At 39.2% G+C, this 27,228-nt stretch overlaps 1 protein-coding gene across 1 annotated transcript; it reads right to left on the bottom strand.

The window, feature by feature from the left end:
* Nucleotides 1–428: 428 nt before the first annotated feature.
* LOC145792030 (F-box/FBD/LRR-repeat protein At1g13570-like) lies at nt 429–25,661 on the bottom strand. Its single transcript, XM_082872506.1, has 6 exons — nt 25,643–25,661; nt 23,486–23,495; nt 22,474–23,371; nt 22,207–22,365; nt 22,079–22,117; nt 429–587 (listed from the first exon to the last, which is right to left on the bottom strand). The coding sequence occupies exons 1-6, from the start codon at nt 25,659–25,661 to the stop codon at nt 429–431; spliced, it is 1,284 nt and encodes a 427-aa protein (XP_082728632.1).
* Nucleotides 25,662–27,228: the final 1,567 nt, after the last annotated feature.

Here is a 27,228-nt window from a genome sequence, read left to right as displayed (position 1 = left end):
AAAAATCTAAAAAATTTAGGGGCATTTACCCACAAGTTATAATTTATAAATTTATACTATATTAAGTTTTAATTATGATTTTTTGGACTTTCAAATCCTATTAAATTTAGGGAAAATTGGTTTAAGGTCCCTATCCAACTTTTAGTAATGGATTAGGTCCACAATCTGTTCTTTTGTAATCTAAGGTCCTTCACCCCATCCCCTCTCCATCCACGTTGTCCTGAGCTTGATCACCGTTGGCTCCAAATCCCCAACCCTTAACCAGTTGCTCTCCTTCCTGCACTCAGCTCCTCCGCCAGGGACACATCGATCGACTCTGCGATTTAAGCTACGTGCTCTTTGTGCTGCTCTATCAACTGTAACGTGCGATCGTATGCCTTTGCACCCATTCTCTTACTTCGTTGTCGATGATTGCAGCGGTCTTGCTGCTATACGACTTTCGTCATCTCAAATGTGTCCTCTCTTTGAGGAAATGAGAGAAGACCTACTTTATCGCTGAAACCATAGATCGCCACTTGAGCATAGGTCATCTTAGTCACCTTCTCCAAGTCGTTTTGGGCTCCTGTTGAAATCTTTCCCAACAAAACCTAATTCCAAAGCAAAATCAGATTCATGAGAATTGAAAGATCCAAAATCAGATTCACCTAGAATGCTGTTCGAATGGATCAGCAGCTGGAGGTAATAGAGTATATAAGTGACAGATCAGAGAAGAACCAAGCCGCTAAAATTTCTCTGGAGAGGTAATGTTGATATAGCTAGTTATCTGTGTGTTGTGGTGTGTGTGTGTGCTGTGTATGTGTGTGACTGTGTGCATGGGTTGTGTATGTGCATGGGTTGAAGCTGTATGTGCGCGGTGTGAAGCTCCAAAAATAAAGCTGCTGTGGTTGACATTTGAAGGTTGAGAGAATGCAGCTGTCCAAGGATACTCAGGCTCAGCTTGAGAAGATCAAGTAAGCTAAGTGGTCGAATTCGAATGGTGACAGAAAATAGAATTTTTTGGCTAATGTTTGATTGGTCTTCACAGAATGTTTTTGTAAATGAAAGGAACCAACCTGGTGAATTCTCAAACCAGAGAAATTCTCAATTGTTATTTTTAATAAACCAAAGAAATTCTCAATTGATATTTCAATAGCAAACCAGAGAAATTCTCAGATTTTTTCAGAATTTCTCTGGTTCTGGTAAGTTGCCATTGTTATCCCTTCTAATATTGCTTACATATTACAATGTGGAATTTTTCCAGTTGAATTCAGTTGAACATTGTTCAACAGAGAAACACTTTCGATTGAAAAATTCAACTGGAAAAAAGCAAAGAACAGATTTGGGTAAGTTGCAGAAATTTTTCCAGATATTACAAACCAGAGAAATTCTCAATTGTTATTTTTAATAAACCAGAGAAATTCTCAATTGTTATTTTTAATAAACCAAAGAAATTCTCAATTGATATTTCAATAACAAACTAGAGAAATACTCAGATTTTTCCAGAATTTCTCTGGTTCTGGTAAGTTGGCATTGTTATCCCATTCTAATGTTGCTTACATATTACAATGTGGAATTTTTCCAATTGAATTTAGTTGAACAATGTTGCTTACCTAATGAATCACAATGATTTGGATGTGAATGAGAAGAAAAGTAGAGAAACTCATCCAGAGAAATTTGGTCCAGAGAAATTTCTCTAGACCAGAATTTCTCTGACCAATTTTCTCTGGACTGAAATTTCTCTGGACTGAAATTTCTCTGGACCAAATTTCTCTGGACCAATTTTCTCTGGATTGAAATTTCTCTGGACTGAAATTTCTCTAGATCAAGGTTGAGGGACCTTAGACATTATGAAAATATTGTTGAGGGACCTTAGACATTATGAAAATATTTGGTGTCCTTTATGCTATAAAATCATAATACCATGGACCTTAAAAAAAAAACCCCTAAATTTTAAGTAATCAAAATTGTCATTTAAACAATGATTACTCATCATTTATGATTATCGAACATGATATTTGACATTTATTTTGATTTTTAAAACTTTAAAATATCAACTTTTAAATTAAAAAAAAAAACTAAAAAAAAATTATGTGCAAAAACTAATAATAATTATGTTTTTTTTTTTTTTGAAAAAATTGAAAAAACTGTGCAAAACTGAAAATTTTGTGTCCATAAAGAAGCATGATGATGGAATATTGATGTGCAAAATTTATAAAAAAAAAAAAAAAAAAAATTTACAAATTATAATATTCTTAGTTTTAAAACTGAAAAAAAAAAATTGTTAATATTTTCTATTTTATTATATAATTGAATCAAACTAATAAGTAGAATGATGAAAACGTTTAATCTCATTTTTTTTTTATCAGTTAGTAAAATAATTATCTGAAATATTATTATGTAAAATTGATAATATTTTTAGTTTTAAAAATTGAAAAAAAAAATTGATAATATTATCAGTTTTACTAAATAGGATTTATTTGTTCAAAAAAAATCTTAAATAGAATTTGAGCTACCATAACATTTATAAATAGAACTTTTAGGTAATTAATTCAAAAAATTTATTATTAAAGGAAAAAAAAACAACATTTTCATGTTTGTGCCTAACATTTTATTCTCCTCACAGACAATTGCCAAACAAGTGCAATACACAGAAGGAACCGTTATGAAAGATTGTTCGGTATTGATTGTTTTAGAAGTTAAAAAAATTAGGAAAAATTTTCAGCCCATATTTTCAAAATAAATTTCAAATCAATGATAAAATTTATCAATTTTAATAATTGAAATTAATTTTTTTTACTTATATTTCACTTACTTTTGTAGGACAATCTTCACTGTATTTAAAAGATATAATTCTATTGTGTACAAAACAACAACTAGAATTTAAAGAAATAAAGAAAAGGAGAGAATTGGTTTGATTACAAAAATCAAACTCGAAATAATAAATAAATAAATAAAATCAGATTTTATTTTGTTACAAAAACAAAATATAAAATCTGATTTAAATAAATAACAATAACACAAAAATTAATTAAATAGCTTATTTGATTTAATTTCTTCGAATTATAATCTGATCAAGTCCAGTGTTTGACACTGTGTCCTTAAGACAGATTCGTCCTCTCCACGGTGCTTTCAGAATGTGGACGTCTATCTCCCAGGATAAAATGATCTACTACAAACAATAGCAGCACTACAAATTGTTTGTCTAACGAACACACAAAGTGTTTATACTCTCTCTGACAAGAAAATAATGCAGTAAAATGAAGAGGATGTTTGCAGAATTATGAAGGACGAAAATTAAAGTTCTACAAATCCAAATGAGGGTTGTCCTTATTTATAGATGGAATGGTGGCTCTAGGTTTTTGAATTGAACAGGTATGATACCTGTTGGTTTTGAATTCAAACAGATTTGAATCTGTTGGGTTACAATTCAAACAGATAACAAAAACGGGAAAGGCCTTGTTTGGGTGTACAGTAAATCCGGATCAGATTATTTCCGGTTTAATACGGAAAGGGCCTTGTTTGGATGTACAGAAAAACCAAACTAGTTTAATTTGAATTCTGGATTTTATTTTACCAAAAATAAAATTGAATTCAAATGTTTTTGACCCAAAAAGATTAGTATTGGGCCAGCCAAGCTCAGCCCAGCCGGACGGGAGGCGGTGGCGCGCGTGGTGGTTTTTTGAGTCCAATGGGTCTAGCCCATTTTGCCCATAACCTCTCCCTCTAAAACACTTAGGTACCCCTTGGGGCACACCCCAAGTACCAAACCCATGCCTTATAAACCCTTTCAAAACCTCCCACCAAATCAATGTGGGACAAGCCATTTTATAACTTTAAGAAATTTCCACCAAAACTCCATTTTCATGGAGCACACTTTGGCTTCAATTTCCCATTCACTCGGTAATTGTTTTGAGCAACCAAATATACCACGTGAATCACAACGCGGCATAGAACGCGTTACCACTTTGACCCGTGAAAATCGACGCACGGGACCCACCTAAAAAATAGACCGAACTTAGGATAAAATTCTGATTTTACCCAGAATTTATAACCATTTCCAACAGCTTTTACACACCTTTCTTTTTTCTTTTTCAAATTTCTTCTCAAATTTTTCAACCAAATACAATGTAATTGTTATATTTTTCATCAACATAAACGGCAAGTGGGCTGCACACGCCCTATTTGCATATATTGGTCCATTTGATAGTTTTTCATTTAAAAATGATTTGACCAAAATGACCTTATCCTTCACTATATAAGACAGTGCTATGAAATGGATGTTATACTCCACCCAAATTAGAGGGAAAAGTAGAACTGTCTTGGAACAATTAGGGTTCGTTTGAGAAGTGGGTTGACTTTTGACTTCTTATATTTTAATTTGGGGCTAAAAACCTCATTGGGTTGATTTTTTTGAATTTTTTAACTTTTGTAAGAGAAAAAGTGAAATTATTATAATTTGAATATCATATTTTATTTTATTAACTTTTTAATCTATTTTATTTTTTTGTAGCTATTTTAGCCTCCAACCTCATTTTAGCCCTATGTGAACCGAAGGCTTAGTACTCTCTCTCCATTTTATTTTAATTCATTTTTTTAATTTATTTATTTTTTTAAGGGTAAATTACAAATACCCCTTAAGGTTTGCTTAAAATATAAATTGCCCCATGTGGTTTGAAAAATTACAAATACCTCCCTGTCAGAATTTTTTATTTAACAAAATTAATTGAAAAAGTAAAATTTTTAACTGTTCACCTATACAATAATAAAATTATCTAAATTATTAATTGAAATAAAATTTTAACATTATTTAAAACTGTTAATTAATTTGATGATTTATTAAAAAAATGACATATTTGTTATGAAACTATAAACCTTATGGGGCGTAATGTAATTTCTAGAATTACAGGAGATAATTTGTAATTTAAGTAAACCTCTAAGGGTGTGTTTGTAATTTACCTATTTTTTAATTATATTTTTTATCTTTTATTTATTTCAATTTTTATTTAATCAAATATTTATTTTTTTAATTTGTCTTCCACTCTATAGGGTCCTTTTCATTTTTTAATTTTATTATTTAATTTTCTTTAAATTTTATCATACAATTTATTAGAAATGTTGAAATGTCTTCTATAAGCAAGACTGGAGGGAAACACTTGATTATATTTTATTAAATTTTATTATATAATTTTTTTTGGTACTATATTTTTGCCTCTTATTTATTTCATTTTTTTATTTTTTATTTAATCAAATGTTTATTTATTTAATTTGTCTTCCACTCCATAGTGTCTTTTTTTATTTTTTTATTTTATTGTTTAATTTTCTTTAAACTTTATTTTACAATTTGTTAAGAATATTAAAATGTCTGCTGTAAACAACATTAGAGGGAAAACACATTTTCTTTAACAAATTATTTTTATTTTTTATTTTTAGAAAAATAGAAGATAGAATTCAATCAAATATGATGAATTGGATTTCTCATGACATAATTTTTTGAAACTATTTTTAATGCTAAAATATATGTGACTATTTTTTTGGTTATTTTAGGGAACTTTTTTTTGTATTAATTTGTACTATTTTTATTGTATGATTTGAGTTAATAAAATTGCAAAATAATATTTGTATGGGTTAATTATTATTATCTTTATGGTTTATTAGTATTTTTTATTTATACAATTTAAGTTAACATTTGTGTAGTTTGAATATTATTATTATTATTATTAATTTTGCTCAATTTGAGTAAATATTTTTTTATTAGTCATTATGTTTTTTTTAGGAAATAAAAAATAATTTTTTATGTTCAAAAAATATTCTAAATAATTGTTATTTACATTAATTTCAAATCATGCAAATTATTTTAATTATGTAAGTTTTTTTATATATTTATTGAATTATTAATTTAAATTTTATTAAATATGTTAAATATTAGTCTTATTTTAAAAAATTTGTTGATATTTTTTTGAATGATATTGATTTTATAAAAAGAATTTATATATTAAAAGTTATATGTATTTTATTAAAATAAAATTGAATAAAATTTGTTTTGTTTTTTAATTAAAAAAAGTGTGGTGAGTGTTGTGATATGTGCTCTGTAAGGGAAATTATTCAATACTCCCGGAACACCACGTGTCCATATTCCAAACCAATCACCAATCAGTTAGCCCCATGTTGTCCCCCCATCTCCAACAAAAATCGTGAGCCCTTGTGTCTCTCCACTAATCAAAACATTATGGAGCACCACGTGTCCATACTCCGGGAGTACTGAATAATCACCCGCTCTGTAAAGAGAAAGAAAGAGAGAGGAGAGAAGGAAAACGTACGTGTGTGACGTATGGGGGGGTGTGTGACGTATGGGGGGGGATGAGTATGTGAGTGTCTGTAATGGTAAACTAGCCTTTTTCACAGACATTAATAGCGTGATAATTACAGACCAATCCAAACCATAAGAGATGTCTGTATATTTTTAAATGTCATTTGCAACCGCCCAAAGCCACATCAGTTAAAGTGGTTTTTGTCAAAAAAATAAATAAATAAAGTCAAAGAAACAAGGGTAATTATTTAGGTCAAGTTTGGGTACTTCTAAAAAAGTTAAAAAGTTACTCAAAAAGTTAAAAAGTTAACACTATTCACCAAAAGTCAACAATTACGGCTGCACAACTCCCAATTCAAATTTTTCCCTACAAATCAATTTTTACAATTTTTTATTACACATTTTTCAATAAAAAGTCAAAAAGTTAACTCAAACATCCATATTTTCAACCTCAATTTTTTAGTCTAAAAAGACAAAAAGTACACTTTTTTAGTCTTTCCAAACTTGGCCTTAGTATTTTTAAAATACGAACACGTAATGTTTCATAAAGTTTTGATTGACAAAGAATGATAACAGCTCACGATTTATATTGAAAATGTAAAAATAACGTAGGATTAAAGTAATTGGCGATTCGCTTGCAATATGATCACGTGATGTTCCGGAATTATTGAATAATTGAATAATTTCCCAAGAAACATGGGTTACTTAACAGAATAATAGTCCAATTTCAGAAACTCAATGAAAGGTAAACTAGCAAAAAGCATGACCAAGTAGGATGTTTCTGCTAGCTTAGGTACTTCCTTCACAGCCACAGCCACCGCCACCGCCAAATAAATTGGCAACCATTATAAGGTGAGAGGTATTTTTTACACAAATAGAACTGACAAGGCCTTCAAATCATAAGAATTTAAGACTAGGAGCGTCACTTTCAAGACAATCTAAACTGGTGGAGCTTTCAAGCACCAGTCCTTCAAGTAGAGCGCAACTGGAGATTAAACTTGAAAATATTTTAGCAGTAATGACAACTGTGCGAAACTTCATGCTGAGGAGCTTGTTAAATCCTTTAAATTCAGGTGGAGGTTTAAACATACAAGAACAAAGTGCCAAATTCTCAAGTTGTAGACATGAAAACAGTGATGATGGCAGATTATAAGGTTCACCCTTCCAAATGTAAAGGGTGAAATCCCATATACCATTGTTTGACACAAAAAGATGAAACTAAAGGCAACTGTAAGCTTAAACTTAAAGATGAAACTCCATCAATCGCTAACATTCTCGAAGCCTAGAGATTCAAAGAGCTTGTTACGAAGCCCTACAATTTTGTTACCCTCTTCTACAAAATCAAACAGGATCGTGATATTTGATTTTGGAAATAATAAGTTATCAAACCCTCAAGTCAAATGCATTACAAAATGAGCATGGTACAAAGAACAGGGCTCAACATTTTGCAATCTGATGTCTTTTGTCTGTAGGACATTTTCTATCAGTACTATAAAGGCTAAGGTGGTTGTGTACGAGCACTTGAACATATATTTTTCAAAAGAAACATTCAGAAAGATTAAAAATATTTATGACTTGCCATTTTTTATATAATGGACTGCACAATGCTCCAATGTGGCTCATGTACTCAATATTAAAAATCTCAAAGATCACAGACCCTCTATAAAGCATGTGAACAACACATTTGGCAAGCTAAAAAAAGGGCTAGTTACACAGACCTCCCTTGAGGTATCTGACAATAACTGAGACTTCAATAGTTTCTGTTCATAACAAAATATCAGAGTCTCATAGCTAAAATCACTTCAAATTATAACTAGACACCACATAACCTCATAACAAAGATCAATATGAATCATAACTAAAACCACCACAAAGTCTGATGATATAGATCATTTCAACCCATAACCACCACTACAAAGTCTCACAATCAAATTCACCACAAATTTGACAATAGCAAAACTTCATAACTAGAAGACCATATGATTCATAACTAATCTAAAACCACAAGTTTTCATAACTACCATAAAATTTTTCCTATAGTGGTATCTGAGAGGGTAATTTTTGGGAAAATTGGGCCGAGCTGCGAGTTGGGCATTGAGGCCCAAAACGCGAAGGACTAGGTAAAAAGGCCGTAATGGATACTCCGATCCAGGAGAGCAATATTACTCCGGCCTTGGGGAGACAAAGTTACTCCGGCCCAAGGTGGTGAAATTACTTCGGCTCACAAATGATGAAGTTACTTCGGCTAAAGGAATGGCAAAGCTGCTTCGGTTTTGACAACATGAGTTAGTCCGGTCTGAAAAGGTAGTCCGGTCGTGATTTTATTCGGGTAGGTCGGTTGTACTGTTGTTACTCAGTAGATCGGTCCAAACACACCACGGTTCATGTATGAGAGAACCGAGATATGGTGTAGCATGAAGAAGAACCGAACAACTGTTAGTACGACCTATTTTGTGGCTCGGCATAGCTATTTTTACTTCGGTCAAATGGAAGTTCGGTTATAAAGAGAACCATCCCACTTGGTTTAAGCAGTGGGGGAGGGTGTAAAAGGATAAGCATTATCCTTAGGAGTATGAATCCTAGGAGGACTCTGCATGGAGAAATACAAGTCCTACTAGGATTGTGCCATATGAAACTTATAAAAGCTCACAAACATCACCTTGGAGGAGGTAATTGAACACAATCTTTCTGAGAACTTAGAGCTTTGTCTATTTGTCAAGTTTTTCTGACTTAGGCATCGGAGAGGTTTCCGGCACACACCCGCCGGCTAGCTCACGTTTGTGTTTTCAGGTGATAAAGCGACGTCGTGCGGAGGAGCGTGGACTTGGTCAACAGGATTATACGAGGAGAATTATTTCCTCCCCGTACAGTATCAATACAATAATAACACATATAATAGGTAAGATCAGATATCATAGATGGAAAAAGTTATCTAAAATTACATACACTTTCCATTGTGATTTCCACTCACATGATTTATGGCAAATCATGCCAATACAGGGAAAATATAATCCCAACAAGTAGAAAATTGCAACAACAAAGGAATAATTTAAAAGGAAAATAAACAATGTGTCTTACTTATTTCTTGAGGCTTGAAGGGAGAGAAGAGGGAATGGGTAGGGTTGTTAAACGAATCAAACTACTTGAACTTGACTCGTTAAAGCTCGTACGAGATTGACTCGTTATGTAAACAAGCCAAACGTGAACACAATTTTAATCTTGTTAAGTTTTCAAACCAAAAGTTTGAATAACCCACTACTCGACTCGATAAAGCTTATATATGCACTACAAAAAATAAACTACTTGAACTCAACTTCTGTTCAGCTTGTTAAAAGCTCCTTCAAGATTGACCCATTATGTAAACAAACCAAATTTCGACAACCTACTTCTTGACTCGACTAGGCTCATTTTCAGCCCTAGGAATGGGATGGGAGGGAACTTGACAAAGTTATGAGTAGCAATTAAACTCAGAATCACAAACAACAACATTGGACCTCTCTCGTACCAAAAAAATTAACCAAATTTCAAGCAGAAAATTTTAAATGTTGAAAAGAAGTTCCAAATTTTTAATGGAATTAGCAGTTGTAGCTTTAACTTAGACCTAGCAGACAACAAACAACAAAAAGATCACCTCACTGCCTCACTCAAACAAAAAACTGCTAAAAAAGGACACAAACCATCTGCTAAACTTGATCTACATCTGAATTTTCGAATTTGATTTCTGCTCGAGGTGATAAGCGCCGAAATCGTGACGCCTCTTTCAAAATCCCCAGTCCTCTGTCAACAACGACCGCTGAGTTAGGCTCGATAAGCATTGTCTCCAGCACCGGCGACTTGGCAAATAGAAGCTTAATAAACTCCAATTCAGGCCTTGAGCCAGACAGACTTCTCATCTCCACTTGTCGAAGTCGATTTAAAGTGACATCCGACCATTCTTGCATTTCCAAAAGTTCTAGAACAGAATCTGTACGGGGAAGAAATAATTCTCCTCGTATAATCCTGTTGACCAAGTCCACGCTTCTCCGTACGACGTCGCTTTGTCACCTGAAAGCACAAACGTGAGCTAGCCGGCGGGTGTGTGCCGGAAACCTCTCCGATGCCTAAGTCAGAAAACTTGACAAATAGACAAAGCTCTAAGTTCTCAGAAAGATTGTGTTCAATTACCTCCTCCAAGGTGATGCTTGTGAGCTTTTATAAGTTTCATATGGCACAATCCTAGTAGGACTTGTATTTCTCCATGCAGAGTCCTCCTAGGATTCATTCTCCTAAGGATAATGCTTATCCTTTTACACCCTCCCCCACTGCTTAAACCAAGTGGGATGGTTTTCTCCATGGCCGAACTACCACATGACCGAAATGACACTGGCTATGCTGAGCCATATAGAAGGCCGAACTATCCTCAGCTCGGTCTTCTCTACTAACTCATTACTTCGGCTGTCCTTGTTCAACCTTGGTGCGTTTAGATCAAACTTCCAAGTAACAAGTTCGGACCGACCCAACCAATGTAAGTCACGACCGGACTAATTCTGACACCGGCCTTCTCAGAACATACTGCGACCGGACTAACTCTGAGACCGGCCTAACTGTGAATTGCCTCCAGACCGGAGTAATTTTACTCTTCCTTGGGCCGAAGTAACGATCTCTTCTTGAGCCGGAGTAATTTTTCCTCCTTGGGCCGAAGTAGCTTTGTCTTCCCAAGGCCGGAGTAACTTTGCCCTTCTGGCCGGAGTATTCTGTACGACCTTTTTACCTAGTCCACTGCGTTTTGGGCCTCAAAACCAAACTCGAAGTTCGGCCCAATTTTCCCAAAAATTACCCTCTCAATTGCCCCTTAATTCCATCTGTGCAACATGATTGGGATTACCAGCCTTCTGGCCGAGCTAGAGTTTGTCATGCTTTTTCAGCCGAGCTAAAAACCCTTTAGCCTTTCCAGCCGAGCTAAGTTTACCTCGGGTACAACTATGTCCGGTCAAAACGTCTCTTCAATCACAGCGACTGTATCGCTTCCCATTCCCGTGACACGTGGCAAACTCTGATAGGCTGTGGCCAACTGTCACGCCGTCCTTCAGAATTTTCGTACTGTTCCCGCCTCTTTTTGCCGCCTTTTTTCTCTCTCCCTTTTCACAAAACAGCCTTTCTCCTTCTTGAATCACTCACCTTCGATTCTTCACTTTCTCTTCTCCCCTGGTTCCTGAGTTTTTGAGTTTGCTGTATTCGTGCCTCCATTGCTGCCATTGCCTCCATTTCTAGCTTCTCTCTTATACAGGTAAGCAAGCCTATCCTTCTTGCTTTCTTTGTTTTCGTACTTTGCTTTCCATGCTCCGTATGTTTTTTGCAAACAGTTTGTCCATTTCTGATTCGCTTTTGTACTTTTATGGAGAAACCATTAGAACTCTATGTATATGTCATATACCCTAGAGAAAAAATTTCGATTTTGATCCAGAATCACGTCCCGACCGAACTTGGATACTGTTTGTGTCATGTATGTGAATAGATTCAGAACATAACCGGACTAGAACTTGTAGGAATATCAGTAGTTTCTTTTGACCCACTCTAGCCAAGATAGGATCACCGAACAAGCTTGCTCATACCAAACTAGGTACTTCGGTCTATAACCGAGCTAAGATTTTGGGGCCAAGCCGGCTTTCTTAGTTCTTAAACCGAACTCAGAAAGCCGCCCCTAAGAGCTCAACCGAAGTAATTTCCCTCATACTGTAACCGTTTTAGGCCTTGGGACTAGACCAGCTTTCTTAGTTTTTTAGACCGAACTCAGAAAGCTGCCCCTAGACGTTAAACCGGTCTAATGTGCTCAAAACCGTGCTAACAAACATTCTGAAGAGCCGAGGTAGAACCAGCCCACTAAGCCGAAGTAGGATTTGTATATCTTGCTTATAATTTGTAGCGCGGTCCAATCGATCTGTGCTTAACCCCTTTGTTTTCTACCTTGCAGACTTAGGTTGCCCAGACACTCCTGCGTGTGCTCAACCGAGCTACCGAGCCAAATTTTTGTACCGAAATAATTTATTCGTAATTTATACAACAAATGGGTAAGTATAGATATTTAGTCGAAACCCCTGGTGGCATGGCCGAATTTAGGCAGGACTACCAGATTCCCGATGATGTCCAACTGGTATTGGCCAAGAAAGATGCTACTCCCTGGGACAATGAAGGCTTCGTCCCTTTTACCCTTCAATCCATAATAGAAACCGGACTACGGTTTCCTGTTCAACCGCTAATCTGCGAATTTCTTAGACAGACTAGGTTGTGCCCCACCCAACTGTCTACCAATACATATCGTATCATAATGGGAATAGCCGCATTAAATCATCAAACCGGACTAAATCTCGGCCTAGCCGAAATATTCCATCAGTATTCCATCGGTTCAAAGAATGCTGGGTGGGTATATTACCTTAGAATTCGCCGCCGCCGAGAGAAGATAATTAAGCACACTCCGGACAAAGATCTTAACGATGATGATTTCTTTTGGGTCTCTGGGAACTTTGAGGATTTTCAGGCTCAAATTCCTGGCCGACCTATAAATTGGAAAATGGGAGAGCCTGGTAATTTTACTTCGGTCTTCTGCTTTGTAAGTTATCTCGGTTGTTTAGTCTATTAGTCGAACTAACACTTCTCTTTTTTGCAGATTTTGCCCATCTCCATTCCTTGTATAGCTATCCCAACCTTGGAGTGTTGCGAGCCGCATTTCGGGTTAAAGAAAGAGATTGGGCCAAGCTTCTAAATTTCGAACCGACCTACCGTTACAGCGGTCGCCGCAAAGCAAAGGTAACCGATTTTCTTCTCGAGGAAGCACCGGAGCCGGACCCAACTTTGCCCGAGATAAGGCTTGTCCCTCTAACAGCAGAAGAAGAGATGGCGAAAAGGAGTAGAGTTAGGGCCCTCCTGACCGCAACAACTAGGGCCGAAGTAACACCGACTACTGAGGTTCAGCCCGCCGTCGTAGCCCTTCCTTCACAACGGCCTTCTTCATCGCGCCCTTCAAAACGCGCCCGATCTGCGTCAGCCGAACAGCAACTTGTTGACGAAGTCGAATCCGTCCCCCAAAGTCCTCGTCCTGCTTCCCAACCAGAGCAAACTGACCGAGCTCGTTCTCCGAAGTGGGCTCCGCCTTTGATCTTCAATGACCGAAACATCAAAGCCACTGATTCGGTCGTTGCTGAAAAAGACCACCAACTGGCCTTTAACCTGGCCAAAAGTGTGTGCCTCCCCAAGGACATGGAGCACCACTTGAAGCAACTGAACACCGAAATGAAATCAATTCGGTCTGCTTCCAAGTCCATGATCTTGGTAAGTAGCTCTGTCTGCTTTATCCTGTCTAAATTTTTCTAACTTTTACTTCGGCTGAGATGAGATTTTTGTTTTGCCAGGCCTTGCAAAAGAACAATGTCACTTATAGGAAAGTCCAAGAGCTCCGAAAAACCACAAGGCAGGCAATGGCGGAAGCCGAAGCCAAGTCGGCCGAACTACTACAAGCCGAAAAGAGGATGGCCGAGCTAGAAGCAGAAAACGGCCGTCTTGCCGATCTAGTTAATTCGGCGGAAGCGGAGAAACAGAAAGCTGCCATCGTTATGAAGGACAAGTATTTGCGGGAGTTGGTGAAGCTTGAGAGGAGGAAAGACGCCGAAATAGGTGAATTAAGAAAAAACATGGTGGAGGCCGAAAAGGAAGGCTATAAACAAGGTTACAAGAAGGCCGAAGACGCCTACGTCCAACAATGTGACGCTGCAAAGGAGCTGTTCTTTAAATGCGGCTGGAGGGCGGCAGTGGAGAAGCTCGGTCAAGATCAACAGACCGAGGTCTTCAACCCTCCAGATTATTTTATACCGGAGTCCCTGGCGGAGTACGCGGCTGCTCTGCAACAACAGTTTTTGGAAGATGACTCTGATGATGCCTCTGATGAAGATACTCCGGCCGAAAATGTGGACCAGCCAGTTCGGTCGGTGCCCACTGCTGAAGACCTAACTGCTGAACCTCCCAGTGGAACCGTAGCCGAAGTGGCTCGCCCTAGTGTGGATGAGCTCCCTCCGGAGACCGGTCTTCAAGTTGATGCTGATGCGGTTTTCGATGCTGAAATTGATGAACTTTTCTCTTGATTTTTTACTTTTTCTCCTTTGTAACCGAACTAAGCCCCCTTGTAATGACTTCTCTTTGAATGAAAATTTTACTTCTCTTATTCCGGTTATTGTGTGTATGTTTTCGTTTGTAATGTCTTCCTTTCACTCCAAGTGTTATTTCGGTTTTTGGTTGGTTAAACTATACTCACCAGCCAACTACTCCTTAGCCGACATAATTACTTCGGCTGAGGAGTATTAAGTGTAACAAGTATTGGTTTATTCCAGCCAACCATTCTTCAGCCTTGCACTTACTTCGGCTGAAGAGTAACAAGAGTTGGTTTATTCCAGCCAACCACTCTTCAGCCATACACTTACTTCGGCTGAAGAGTAAGAAGAGTTGGTTTATTCCAGCCAACCACTCTTCAGCCTTGCACTTACTTCGGCTGAAGAGTAACAAGTGTTGGTTTATTCCAGCCAACCACTCTTCAGCCATACACTTACTTCGGCTGAAGAGTAAGAAGAGTTGGTTTATTCCAGCCAACCACTCTTCAGCCTTGCACTTACTTCGGCTGAAGAGTAACAAGTGTTGGTTTATTCCAGCCAACTATTGAAGTTAGTTTTTCCAGCTAACTTCTAGTTTTTGGTTATTCCGACCAAATGTCCTGCAGCCTGGATCCTTATCCTTGGCTTAGGAAGGGTGTTGGTTTAATCCAGCCAACCTCTAAGGTAGTTTTTCTGGTTAACTTAGAATGGAATGCTTGCAATATACTTAAGTCTTGAAAGCTAACTTTTACAAAGAGTAATCTGTGCTAAAAAGAATCTCATTTTATTGAAGGAAGAGAAAATTACATAATGTTTGAAAGATAAAAGCTAAAAGTAAAATATCTTGAGATTGGCCGTATTCCATGGTCTAGGGATTGCCTTGCCATCCTTGTCTTCTAGGTGGTATGCCCCTTTGCCGGCTAACCCAATCACCTTATAAGGACCTTCCCAATTTGGGCCTAACTTGCCGTCTCCTGGGACCAAGGTGTTTCCCATTACTTTGCGCAGTACCCAATCGCCAATTTTGAATTGTCTAGGATGAACCTTTTTGCTGTATTTTTTGATTAACTCTCGTTGGTATGCGGCGATGTGGACCAACGCTCTTTCTCTTCTTTCTTCTGCAAGGTTGAGTTCTAAGGCTATGGCTTCTCCATTTAAGTCTGGATCAAAATTTTCGCTTCGAATTGTGGGGAGGCCAACTTCTAGTGGGATCACCGCTTCCATTCCATATGCTAAGGAGAATGGTGTTTCTCCTGTTGATCGCCGAGGTGTGGTGCGGTAGGCCCATAAAACATGAGGAAGTTCATCCGCCCACTTGCCTTTTGCTTTCTCTAGCCTTTTCTTTAGTCCATCCAAGACGACTTTATTTGATGCTTCAGCCTGCCCATTTGCTTGAGGATACGCCGGTGTGGAATTGTAGAACTCTATCTTGTATTCTTCACAAAAGCTTCTGAAGATTCTGCCGTCGAACTGAGTTCCATTGTCTGAGATCAGTGCTTTTGGTATGCCAAACCGAGTGATAATATTTTGCCAAACGAACTTCTTCACATCTTTTTCTTTGATTGATGCCAATGCTTCTGCTTCCACCCATTTTGTGAAGTAGTCTGTTGCTGCGAGAAAGAATTTTCTGCCTCCGGGTGCTGTTGGAAGTGGTCCTACTATGTCTAAGCCCCACATTGCGAAAGGCCATGGGCTAGTTAAAGGTAGGAGTTCTCTTGCTGGTTGATGTATTTGGTGCGCGAATTTCTGGCATTTTTCACACTTCTTCACATATTTTTCTGAGTCTGCTTGCATATAGGGCCACCAATATCCTTGTGAAATAGCCCTGTAGGCGAGCGACCTTCCCCCTTGATGACTTCCACATACCCCTTCGTGTATTTCAAACAGGAATGCTTCTACTTTGCTGGGATGAACGCACTTGAGGTAAGGCCCAGAGAACGACTTCTTATATAATGCCAAAGATGGAGATAGCCAAAATCGCTGCGATTTTGCCCTTATTCTGTTGGCTTCTTTTTTCTCTGTTGGTAGGATGCCGTCTTTTAGGAACAGGATGATGGGATCCATCCAAGAAGGGCTTAATTCTGCGCAATACACTTCTTCTGCTTCGGGGTCTTCTATGCTTGGTTTTGGTAAGAAGTCGACGAGTAATGGATGAGGGATTGATGTATCTGCCATTGAGGCAAGGCCTGCTAGCTCGTCTGCTCGGCTGTTTTCCTCCCTGCCAATTTGTTCTATCCTTACCACATCAAACTTCTTGATCTCCGTTCTGACTAACTCTTGGTACTTGGCCATTCTGTTATCCTTTGCTTCGTATTCGCCAGAAATTTGGTTTACCACGAGTAGTGAGTCACTGTATACCATTAGTTCGGTTGCTTTCATGAAGTGTGCCGATTTGAGTCCTGCGAGAAGCGCCTCATACTCCGCTTCATTGTTGGATGCTGGGAAGCCAAGGTTGATTGCTTGTTCTACAACCAGGCCATCTGGAGAGATGAGGACTATGCCAAGCCCTGCACCATGTCGGTTGGATGCTCCATCCACAAAGAGCTTCCACATCTTTCCAACGAATAGTTTCCAGCAAGTGGAAGGATCAGACGATGTCGTGAGGTCAAGAATGGTGTGTTCTTCAAAGTCCAGGTTGGCTGTCTGCCCTTCGTCCTCTGTTTGAACTGCTGGTGAGCCTTTGTTTTGCTCCTCCTTGTTGTCCTTAGTATGGTCTGCCTTTGTGCTTGATGGACTATCTTCGACTAGGGGTTGCGCTATTCCGGCGTCAACTTCCGTTCCTAGTTCGGTTGATGGATTACCTTCCACTAGGGGTTGCGCTATTCCGGCGTCAACTTCCGTCCCTAGTTCGGTTGAGTCAGTCAGGTCGACTGGGCAGATATGATGACTTCCAGGAGTAAACTCTGCGACGAAGTCTGCCAAAGATTGAGCTTTTATTGCGGTCTTGGGTTGGAACTTGATGTCGAATTGTCCCAACTCTACTGCCCATTTCAAAATTCGCCCACTGAAGTTCGCCCTTTCAAACAGAGCTTTTAATGGAAAGGCTGTGAGGACGACTATGGTGTGGGCGTGAAAGTAATGCGCCAACTTTCTGGATGCCATCATTAATGCTAATGCTAGTTTCTCCAATGGTAAGTACCTTGTTTCGGCTCCCAACAATGTCTTGCTGACATAAAAGATGGGCAAGTGTTGTATTCCTTCTGCACGAACCAACACTGCGCTGACTGCGTGTTGAGAGACTGCTAGGTACAAAAAGAGTTCTTCACCAGGTACTGGAGTAACAAGTAGTGGTGGGGAAGACATGTATTCCTTCAAGCTTTCCAGAGCTCGGTCGCATTCTTCATCCCACTCAAACTTGGCTTTTAAAGCTTGGAAGAACGGTCGTAGTCTGTCTGACGACCTGCTTATGAACCGGTTTAGCGCAGCTGCCATTCCAGTGAGATGCTGTACTTCTTTGACTGAGTTTGGTCTCTCCAACTCCTGGATTGCTTTGATCTGAGAGGGGTCTGCTTCTATACCTCGGTTGGTCACCAGGAAGCCCAAGAATTTGCCAGATCCAACTCCGAATGCGCATTTGGATGCGTTGAGACGCAACTTGTGTTTCTTCAGGATCTGGAACATCTCGCCTAAGTCTTTCAGATGGTCATTCTCATCCTTGCTTTTGACCACCATATCGTCGATGTACGCCTCCATTGTTCTGCCTAACAATGGCTCAAACATCTTGGTGACCATCCTTTGGAATGTCGCCCCTGCGTTCTTTAGGCCAAAGGGCATGACCTTGTAGCAATATAACCCCCTTGGTGTTGTGAAGGAAGTGATCTCCTGGTCTGGTTCATACATGGCGATCTGGTGGTAGCCTCTGTATGCATCCAAAAAACTAAGTCGGTTATGTCCTGCTGTTAAGTCCACCAGTTGATCTATCCTTGGTAGAGGGAAGCTATCTTTTGGGCACGCTTTGTTGACTGTTTTGTAGTCGACGCAGACACGCCATTTACCATTCTTTTTTGGCACTACGACGGTGTTAGAGATCCATTTTGGGTAGTGCACTTCCCTTATCGCTCCTGCCTCCAACAGGTTGCCCACCTCTTCTGCCACTATTTCGGCGTGGTGGAGTGCCGATCTGCGTGTGCGTTGTATGACGGGTCTGGCGGATGGGTGGACATTGAGTTGGTGACTGATGAAGTTTGGATCAATGCCTGGCATGTCGTAAGGTGTCCAGGCAAACACTTCGATATTGGAGGTCAAGAATTCCATGACCTCTAATCTCTCAGCGTTAAGCAAGAAGAACTTATCCGGGTTCTTCTCATCTATTTTTACCTCCACCAAGTCTTCCACTGCTTTTTGATCAGCCTCTTTGCCGACGTCAGCGAATAGTTCATTACTTTCTGGCTCCTCCACCGAATGAACATATCCTTTGGCAACTCGGCTTCCATTTGCTGTGGCGAAGCATTGTTTTGACATGATCTGATCGCCATAAACTTCTTCGATTATACCGGCGTCATTGGGGAACCGCATTACCTGATGATATGATGACGCTACCGAACGCATGGCATGCAGCCATGTTCTGCCCAGGATGATGTTGTAGGTGGAGGGGACCTTCAATACCCAGAACTCCACCTGTTTTAATACACTTCCTGCTCTGACTGGAAGGATTATTTTGCCGACAGGCCACTCTGGCATGGAGTTGAATCCAATCAGGGGAGAAACTGCGGGTGCCAAGTCTTTGTCCTGCAGCTTTAGTTGCTTGAATGTGTCGTAATACATGATCTCACATGAACTACCCTGGTCAATCAGAATCCGCTTGACGTCAAAATCCTTGACTCGGAGAGTGACAACCAGGGCATCATTATGGGGGCAGTAAATTCGCTCCAAGTCCTTATCCGAAAAGGACATGACGTTTGTTGCCTCTGTCCTCCCCTTCTTGATGGCGGGTTGGGAACTTAATACTTCCCTAAAGTGTTCAGCCTTCTTGATTGAACCGCTAAGCTCGCATACGCGCTCAGGTTCAAAAACTCCATGAATTACATTGATAATGCCTTGCGGTGGTGCGTCGTTTGGCATTCTGTTGGGTTGGTCATGATCTTGGGGGGCCGGTTGCGCTCCTCCTTCAATGTATTCGTCCAAGTGGCCTGCTGCCACCAATTCTTCTAAATGCTGTCTTAGGGGCGTGCAATTCTCAGTTCGGTGCCCCTTTTCTTTGTGGAAGGTGCACCGTGATCTGTCGTCGTAATTCTTCTGAGCTTCCCCAAGCTTGGCTGGCCACTTGACAAAAGGCTCATCCTTGATTTCGCTCAGAATCCGATATATTGGTTTTTTGAACACCGTGGTTATGGCAGTGCGAATTCTCAGCCATCTTTTGTCTGGGTCTTCTCCGTTATCTCGTCTGCCACGTCCATTTTTGTTACTTCGGTCCACCGTATTAACTTTTGCTGAGGTTTTCTTTTCTGGTACCGTGGCCGCACTTGTTTTGGCTTTGGAACGTGCGCCATCTTCTTCTACCCTGATGTGCTGATGCACTCTCTCCATCAGGGCTTCCATGGTGAGGGGTGGCGTCATTGTAATTGAATCCCTTAGTCTATTCCCTACTGGTAGACCTCTTTTATACTGCGCAATGGCTAGATTGGTTGGGCAGTCTCCAATTTAGTTGAATGTCTCCCAGTAGCGACTGTTGTAAGATCTGAGGGTCTCTTTTTCACCCATGTCGATGGAGAGTAACTGGTCTATCTCCACCGGTGTTTTTGTGTTTGTCCGAAACCTTGTCACGAACGCTTCTGCCAATTGGGCCCAGGAGGCTATGCTGCCCTCTGGGAGCTTTTCGAACCAAGTCAAGCCTAGGTCACCAAGACTGGACGGGAAGAGTATGCACATTAAGGCCTCGTTTCGCCTGTACACAGCCATGACTTGGCGAAAGTGGCTTAGGTGTGAATACGGGTCCGTCTTCCCTTCATATGTATTGAATTTCGGCTGAAGGAAGCCTGACGGTAGGGGCGCGTTTTCGATCGCTGGGACAAACGGCGAAGTCTGTAGTCTTGCCAATGCTTTGTCCGCTGGTTCGTAGGCCGGTCGCGGTATTGGCATTCCAACCTCGACGCTTCCATGCGTTCGAGGAGCCAACTGTTGTAAGGCCGAAATTCGGTGTGGATCCTTTGCCCTGGCATCCTCCTTGCATCGTGCTTTTTCTTCTAGCACGGTTCGTAAGTCGGATGACCTGGGTAGCTCGGTTTGTCTGGATCTGGTTTGGTGTGAATGTGAAGGCCTATACGTGCTTCCTTTAGTGTATGATCTTTCGGATCTCGTCCTCTCAGACCTGGAGTGACGAGTCCTTGAAGATAAGGAGTGAGTGTCGCCTGTCCTGAGGCTTCTGCTCTCTCCTTGAGAGGGTGTAGTATTCCTACTACGACTTTCTGAGTGGCGAGGGGGCGTCTTGTGCTTGCGCCCCTCTCCTGTCGCCACATCTTTGGTCTTTATCTGGCATTTCAAGGCCTCCATGTCCGCCGCCATCCTCCGAATTAGTTCATCCTGTTCCTTTACGCGATCTTCCCGGGCTTGAGGATCAATCCTCCTCCTTTGCCTGTCGGGGCTTTGAGAGTGACGGGGGCTGCCATTCCGCCTTCCCCTGCCACTCCTTCTGGAATTATGTTGTTGGGGCTCCAGATCCGCCATAGGAGGGACAGAGGGCAATCCTTCGCGCCTTGCGCCCCCTTCTGGGGTTAGTCCGTCGACGGCGGACTGTGGCAAGTCTTCAATGTGTGCCATTGAATGAGAAAAGGAGAAGCTTAGTCAAGAGGTTTTTGTTCTTGTCTGTTGTTCCCACAGACGGCGCCAATTGTACGGGGAAGAAATAATTCTCCTCGTATAATCCTGTTGACCAAGTCCACGCTTCTCCGTACGACGTCGCTTTGTCACCTGAAAGCACAAACGTGAGCTAGCCGGCGGGTGTGTGCCGGAAACCTCTCCGATGCCTAAGTCAGAAAACTTGACAAATAGACAAAGCTCTAAGTTCTCAGAAAGATTGTGTTCAATTACCTCCTCCAAGGTGATGCTTGTGAGCTTTTATAAGTTTCATATGGCACAATCCTAGTAGGACTTGTATTTCTCCATGCAGAGTCCTCCTAGGATTCATTCTCCTAAGGATAATGCTTATCCTTTTACACCCTCCCCCACTGCTTAAACCAAGTGGGATGGTTTTCTCCATGGCCGAACTACCACATGACCGAAATGACACTGGCTATGCTGAGCCATATAGAAGGCCGAACTATCCTCAGCTCGGTCTTCTCTACTAACTCATTACTTCGGCTGTCCTTGTTCAACCTTGGTGCGTTTAGATCAAACTTCCAAGTAACAAGTTCGGACCGACCCAACCAATGTAAGTCACGACCGGACTAATTCTGACACCGGCCTTCTCAGAACATACTGCGACCGGACTAACTCTGAGACCGGCCTAACTGTGAATTGCCTCCAGACCGGAGTAATTTTACTCTTCCTTGGGCCGAAGTAACGATCTCTTCTTGAGCCGGAGTAATTTTGCCTCCTTGGGCCGAAGTAGCTTTGTCTTCCCAAGGCCGGAGTAACTTTGCCCTTCTGGCCGGAGTATTCTGTACGGCCTTTTTACCTAGTCCACTGCGTTTTGGGCCTCAAAACCAAACTCGAAGTTCGGCCCAATTTTCCCAAAAATTACCCTCTCAGAATCAATAGCAACACTTTCATTGGTATGTACCTGGAAAGAAGAAAACTGGATTGTCTCAACTTAAAGATGCAGAAAATACCTTATAAACAGAGGGAATAATAACATCGGTCATTACTTACCCGAATTGTCATTTTTTGCAAGTTTGGAGAGCTTCTAATTAAACAAAGCATAACCAAGATCTCTTCTAGTTCCCCAAAACAAATTTCGGTTAACCTGAGAGTTTTAAGGCTTTTCAAAGTAGTTGGCAGCCGCTTTGGTACACCATCTGCAGCCATGTACTAGAAGCAAAAGAAGAAGAAGAAAAAAATCAAAGAAACGCGGGTTATTTACAACCCCTCCCGAGTAACCAATTTGGAAGAAAACATAATTTACTAAGCTAAACTTACCTGAATATAGAAATAGTCCAATCGCAGAAAGTCAATGACAGGTAGACTACCAAGAAGCGTGACCAATTTCGAAGGTCGTGCTTGCTTAAATACTGGCACATCCATTTCCACCAACAAATAAATTGAACCTTTAAAGAGTTTAGGAGTGTTTTTGAAACAAATGGAACTGAAATGGCTTTCACAGCATAAGAATTTAAGACGAGGAGCGTCGATTTCAAGGCAATCTAAACTGGTGGAGCATCCAATTGTCAGTCGTTCAAGTAGACGGCAACTGGAGATTAAACTCGAAAGTACGTCACCAGTAATAACAATTTCACGAAGCTCAAGGCTAAGGAGCTTTTTAAATCCTTTGAATGCAGGAGGAGGCTTAATCATACAACAACGAAGATTCAAACGCTTAAGTTGTTGGCATGAAAACAGCGATGATGGTAATTTATAAGGTTCACCCTTCCAAATGAGAAGGATGAATTCCTGGATTTCATTGTTTGAAACAATAAGTATCAGCGGATCAATCTCGGGACAGCTTTCCAGTCCAGAAAAACAGAGTGAAAACTTGACTATTGGTGCACGATGAAATAACATAATATGATAAATAGTCATCATAAGCTTGTTCTTCTCTTTTCTGAGCACTCCTTTGCAGAATGTATCATCAAATACAAGTTGGGAAAGTCTCGTCCACGTATATCTCCATGTCTTTGACAAAACACTAGTACTCACCACTTCTAGTATTGACAACCGCATTAAGATTTTTTCTAAAATATTGTCTGGGAGATTACTGATTATGTCTGAATTTAAGCCACGCATGTTCTTCATGTTTCCAAATATTCTTAGTCTTATGACAATCAGCAAGCATAACCAAATAGAAGCATCGAACACCACATGGTTCTTATTACATTTCCTGAGATCAAATAAAAATTAAAAAATTAAAAAATTAATGATTGTACCTAAATTTAAGATATAAAGCGAAGAGAGGATACTGTCCATCCTAACATGTTATATTTTCATTAATTACTTTAAATTTTCTGCAATAACCAGTAAGTATTGTAAGATTTAATAATACATGTGTTGGAAATGGTTATAAAATTCTGGATAAAACCAGAATTTTTTCCTAAGTTCGGTCTATTTTTTAGGTGGGCCCCGAGTGTCGATTTACTCGGGTCAAAGTGGTAACGCGTTCTATGCCGCGTTGTGATTCACGTGGTATATTTGGTTGCTCAAAACCATTACCGAGTGAATGGGAAATTGAAGCCAAAGTGTGCTCCATGGAAATGGAGATTTGGTGGAAATTCCTTAAGGTTGTAAATTGGCTTGTCCCACGTTGATTTGGTGGGAAGTTTTGAAAGGGTTTATAAGGCTTAGGGTGAGATACTTGGGGTGTGCCCCAAGGGGTACCCAAGTGTTTTAGAGATAGAGGTTATGGGCAAAATGGGCTAGACCCAAAGGCTAGACCCATTGGACCCAAAAATCACCACACGCGTGGGCTGGGCCTGGGCGCGGGTGCGTGGTTGGGTTGGGCTTCTAATCTTTTTGGGCTAAAAACATTTGAATTTTATTTTATTTTTTATTAAAATAAAATCCAGAATTCAAATTAAATTGGTTTGGATTTTTTGTTCATCCAAACAGGGCCCTTCCCGTTTTCAAACAGAATTAAACTGATTTGGATTTATTGCTCATCCAAACAGAGCCCTTCCCGTTTTCAAACAGAATTAAACTGATTTGGATTTATTGCTCATCCAAACAGAGCCCTTCCCGTTTTCAAACAGAATTAAACTGTTTTGGATTTATTGCTCATCCAAACAGAGCCCTTCCCGTTTTGCTATCTGTTTGAATTCAAAACCAACAGGTATCATACCTGTTCAATTCAAAACCAAGAGCCACCTTCACATCTATAAATAGGACCACCCTCATTTGATATTTTCCATTCAGAAATTTCATATTTCACTTCTGCTAATTATATTCTTCATCTTGCTGCATTTTATTTCCGAAAGAAAGAGTGTAAACACTTAGTGTGTTCGTAAGGCAAACAATTTGTAGTGCTGCTATTGTTTGCAGTAAGATCATTTCATCCTGGGAGATAGACGTCCAAATTCTGAAAGCACCGTGGAGAGGACGAATCTGTCTTAAGGACACAGTATCAAACACTTGACTTGATCAGAAAATAATTCGAAGAAATTAAATCAAGTAAGTTATTTAATTTATTTTCAGTGTTGTTTTTATTTATTTAAATCAGATTTTAATTTTGTTTTTGTAACAAAATAAAATCTGATTTTATTTATTTATTTATTATTTCGAGTTTGATTTTTGTAATCAAACAAATTCTCTCATTTTCTTTATTTCTTTAAATTCTATTTGTTGTTGTGTACACAATAGAATTAAATCGTTTAAATACAGTAAAGATTGTCCAACAACATGTAACCATAATAACAATGCGGAATTAAACAACAATACAGAATTAAACTTAATAGGATCTTGAATTCAATACAACTCAAGAATAAAACGAACATACCTTTGTCAGCCATTGAATTAGAGAAGTTAAAAAAATATCCTTAATAATAGTTGAACCTTGAATTCTTGGCTCACCTTCTTCTCTCTGTCTCTCTTAATTAGGATTACTATAAAACTTAGAGTGATGGAAAAATACTTATGATATGAAAGGGGAGTCACCCATCCTTATATAGAGGAGAGAAGATGGCTAGATAAACTCTATCAGAAGAATTCCTAATCCATCAAGGTTTCCTTCCATCAAGGTTTCCTTTTTATCTTAAAAGAGTGATTATATTAAAATTCTAATTACTGAACTTTATATATAATATTGGCTTTATCTAATTGTGAAGTCCAAATAAATTAAAACATGTAGATATATGTAGGCTATTAAGCCACACTAGAAAATAAATCAAACATTCTCCCACTTGGCCTATTAAGCCGATTATGATGCAATTATGAGTTTTTTTTTTTTTTTTCAAAATATGCAATTTATAAAAAAAAAATTTGACTCATTGGATTCCACACTAAAAACTTTGACACGTGATCACAAATTTTAAAAATAGCCAATAAGTTCAGATATATTAGAAACTATAATATTGTGATTACTTCAGATCACCAATGTGAGTCATAGCGGTTATATAACATTTATTTCATATTTTCTTCTATGTACTACACCATCAATAACCTTCACCAATCCAGTCCATTATCGGGATATATAATTATTTGCCTGAAATGCCCCTGTAATTTGTCTTGTTAAGACATTTCCTGTTTATCAATATTCAATTTAATGTGTACATACACTTTTAGAAACAGGAAAATTAGAAACAAAATTGTTATTGCGCAAATAGTGTCAAATAAAAATAAGCACTCAGGATTAACCATACACATCAAGGGTTGCTTAAAAGACTCATCCTGATAACATGCTCTTTGTATGTCTTTAGTGGCAATCCCTTTGTGAATGGATCGGCAATCATAAGAGAGGCGCTTAAGTTTTCAATTAACACTTGTTGTTTCTGGACTCTTTCTCTAACTACTAAGTACTTTACTTCCATGTGTTTGGAACCACTGGAGTACTTTCCATTCTTAGAGAAGAAAACTGCTGCGGTATTGTCACAATATATCTTCAGCGGCCTGGCAATTGAGTCAACAACACCAAGTCCTGAGATGAAATTTCGCAACCATAAAGCATGATTTGTAGCCTCAAAGCATACCACAAACTCAGCCTCCATAGTAGATGAAGCAATAGTGGACTGCTTCACACTCTTCCATTAAATTGCTCCACTAGCTAGTAGAAAAACAAAACCTGATGTAGATTTTCTACTATCAAGGCAACTAGCAAAATCTGAGTCTGAGTATCCGATCACTTCCAACTATTCTGATCTCCTATAGGTGAGCATATAGTCTTTTGTTCCTTGAAGATATCTCATAACCTTCTTCACTACTTTCCAATGTTCCATTCCAGGATTATTTTGGAATCTTCCTAACATTCCAACTGCAAAACTAATATCTGGCCTGGTACATGTATGGGCATACATCAAACTCCTCACAGTTGATGCATATAGAATGTCTTTCATTTGTTTTCTTTCCAAGTCATTCCTTAGACGCTGTTTTTCACTTAATTTATCACCCTTCATGATGGGTGCATCACCGGCTGAACAAAACTGCATATTGAATCTCTCTAAAACACGATCAATATATCCTTTTTGAGATAGTCCTAACAATCCTCGAGATCGATCCCTAAAGATCTCTATGCCAATAACATAATTTGCCTCACCCATATCGATCATTTTAAAGTTCTTGGAGAGATATTCCTTGGTTTCATGCAATAAGCCAAGGTCATTACTAGCTAACAAAATGTCATCCACATATAGCACCAAAATAATGAACTTGGTTCCACTAACCTTCAGATATATGCACTGATCAACTGTATTTTCCTTAAATCCGAAAGAGGTAATGGTATCATTAAACCTTAAATACCATTGCCTGAAAACTTGTTTAAGGCCATATATGGATTTCTTTAATTTGCAAGCTAAATGTTCTTTACCTTTCTTTGCAAATCCTTCTGGCTACTCCATATAAATTTCTTCATCCAAATTCCCATTTAGAAAAGCAGTTTTCACATCCATTTGATGCAACTCTAAGTCATAATGAGCTACCAATGCTAGGATGATTTTAAGCGAGTCCTTCTTAGATACTGGAGAGAATGTCTCTGTATAGTCTATGCCTTCTTTTTGAGTAAAACCTTTGGCAACAAGTCTGGCTTTAAATCGT

Source organism: Camellia sinensis, chromosome 5, assembly GCF_055761805.1.
Source record: "Camellia sinensis isolate YWXY chromosome 5, ASM5576180v1, whole genome shotgun sequence".
Taxonomy (NCBI): Eukaryota; Viridiplantae; Streptophyta; class Magnoliopsida; order Ericales; family Theaceae; genus Camellia; species Camellia sinensis.
Note: the sequence above shows the minus strand (reverse complement) of the source record. Positions and strands in the feature narration are given on the sequence as shown.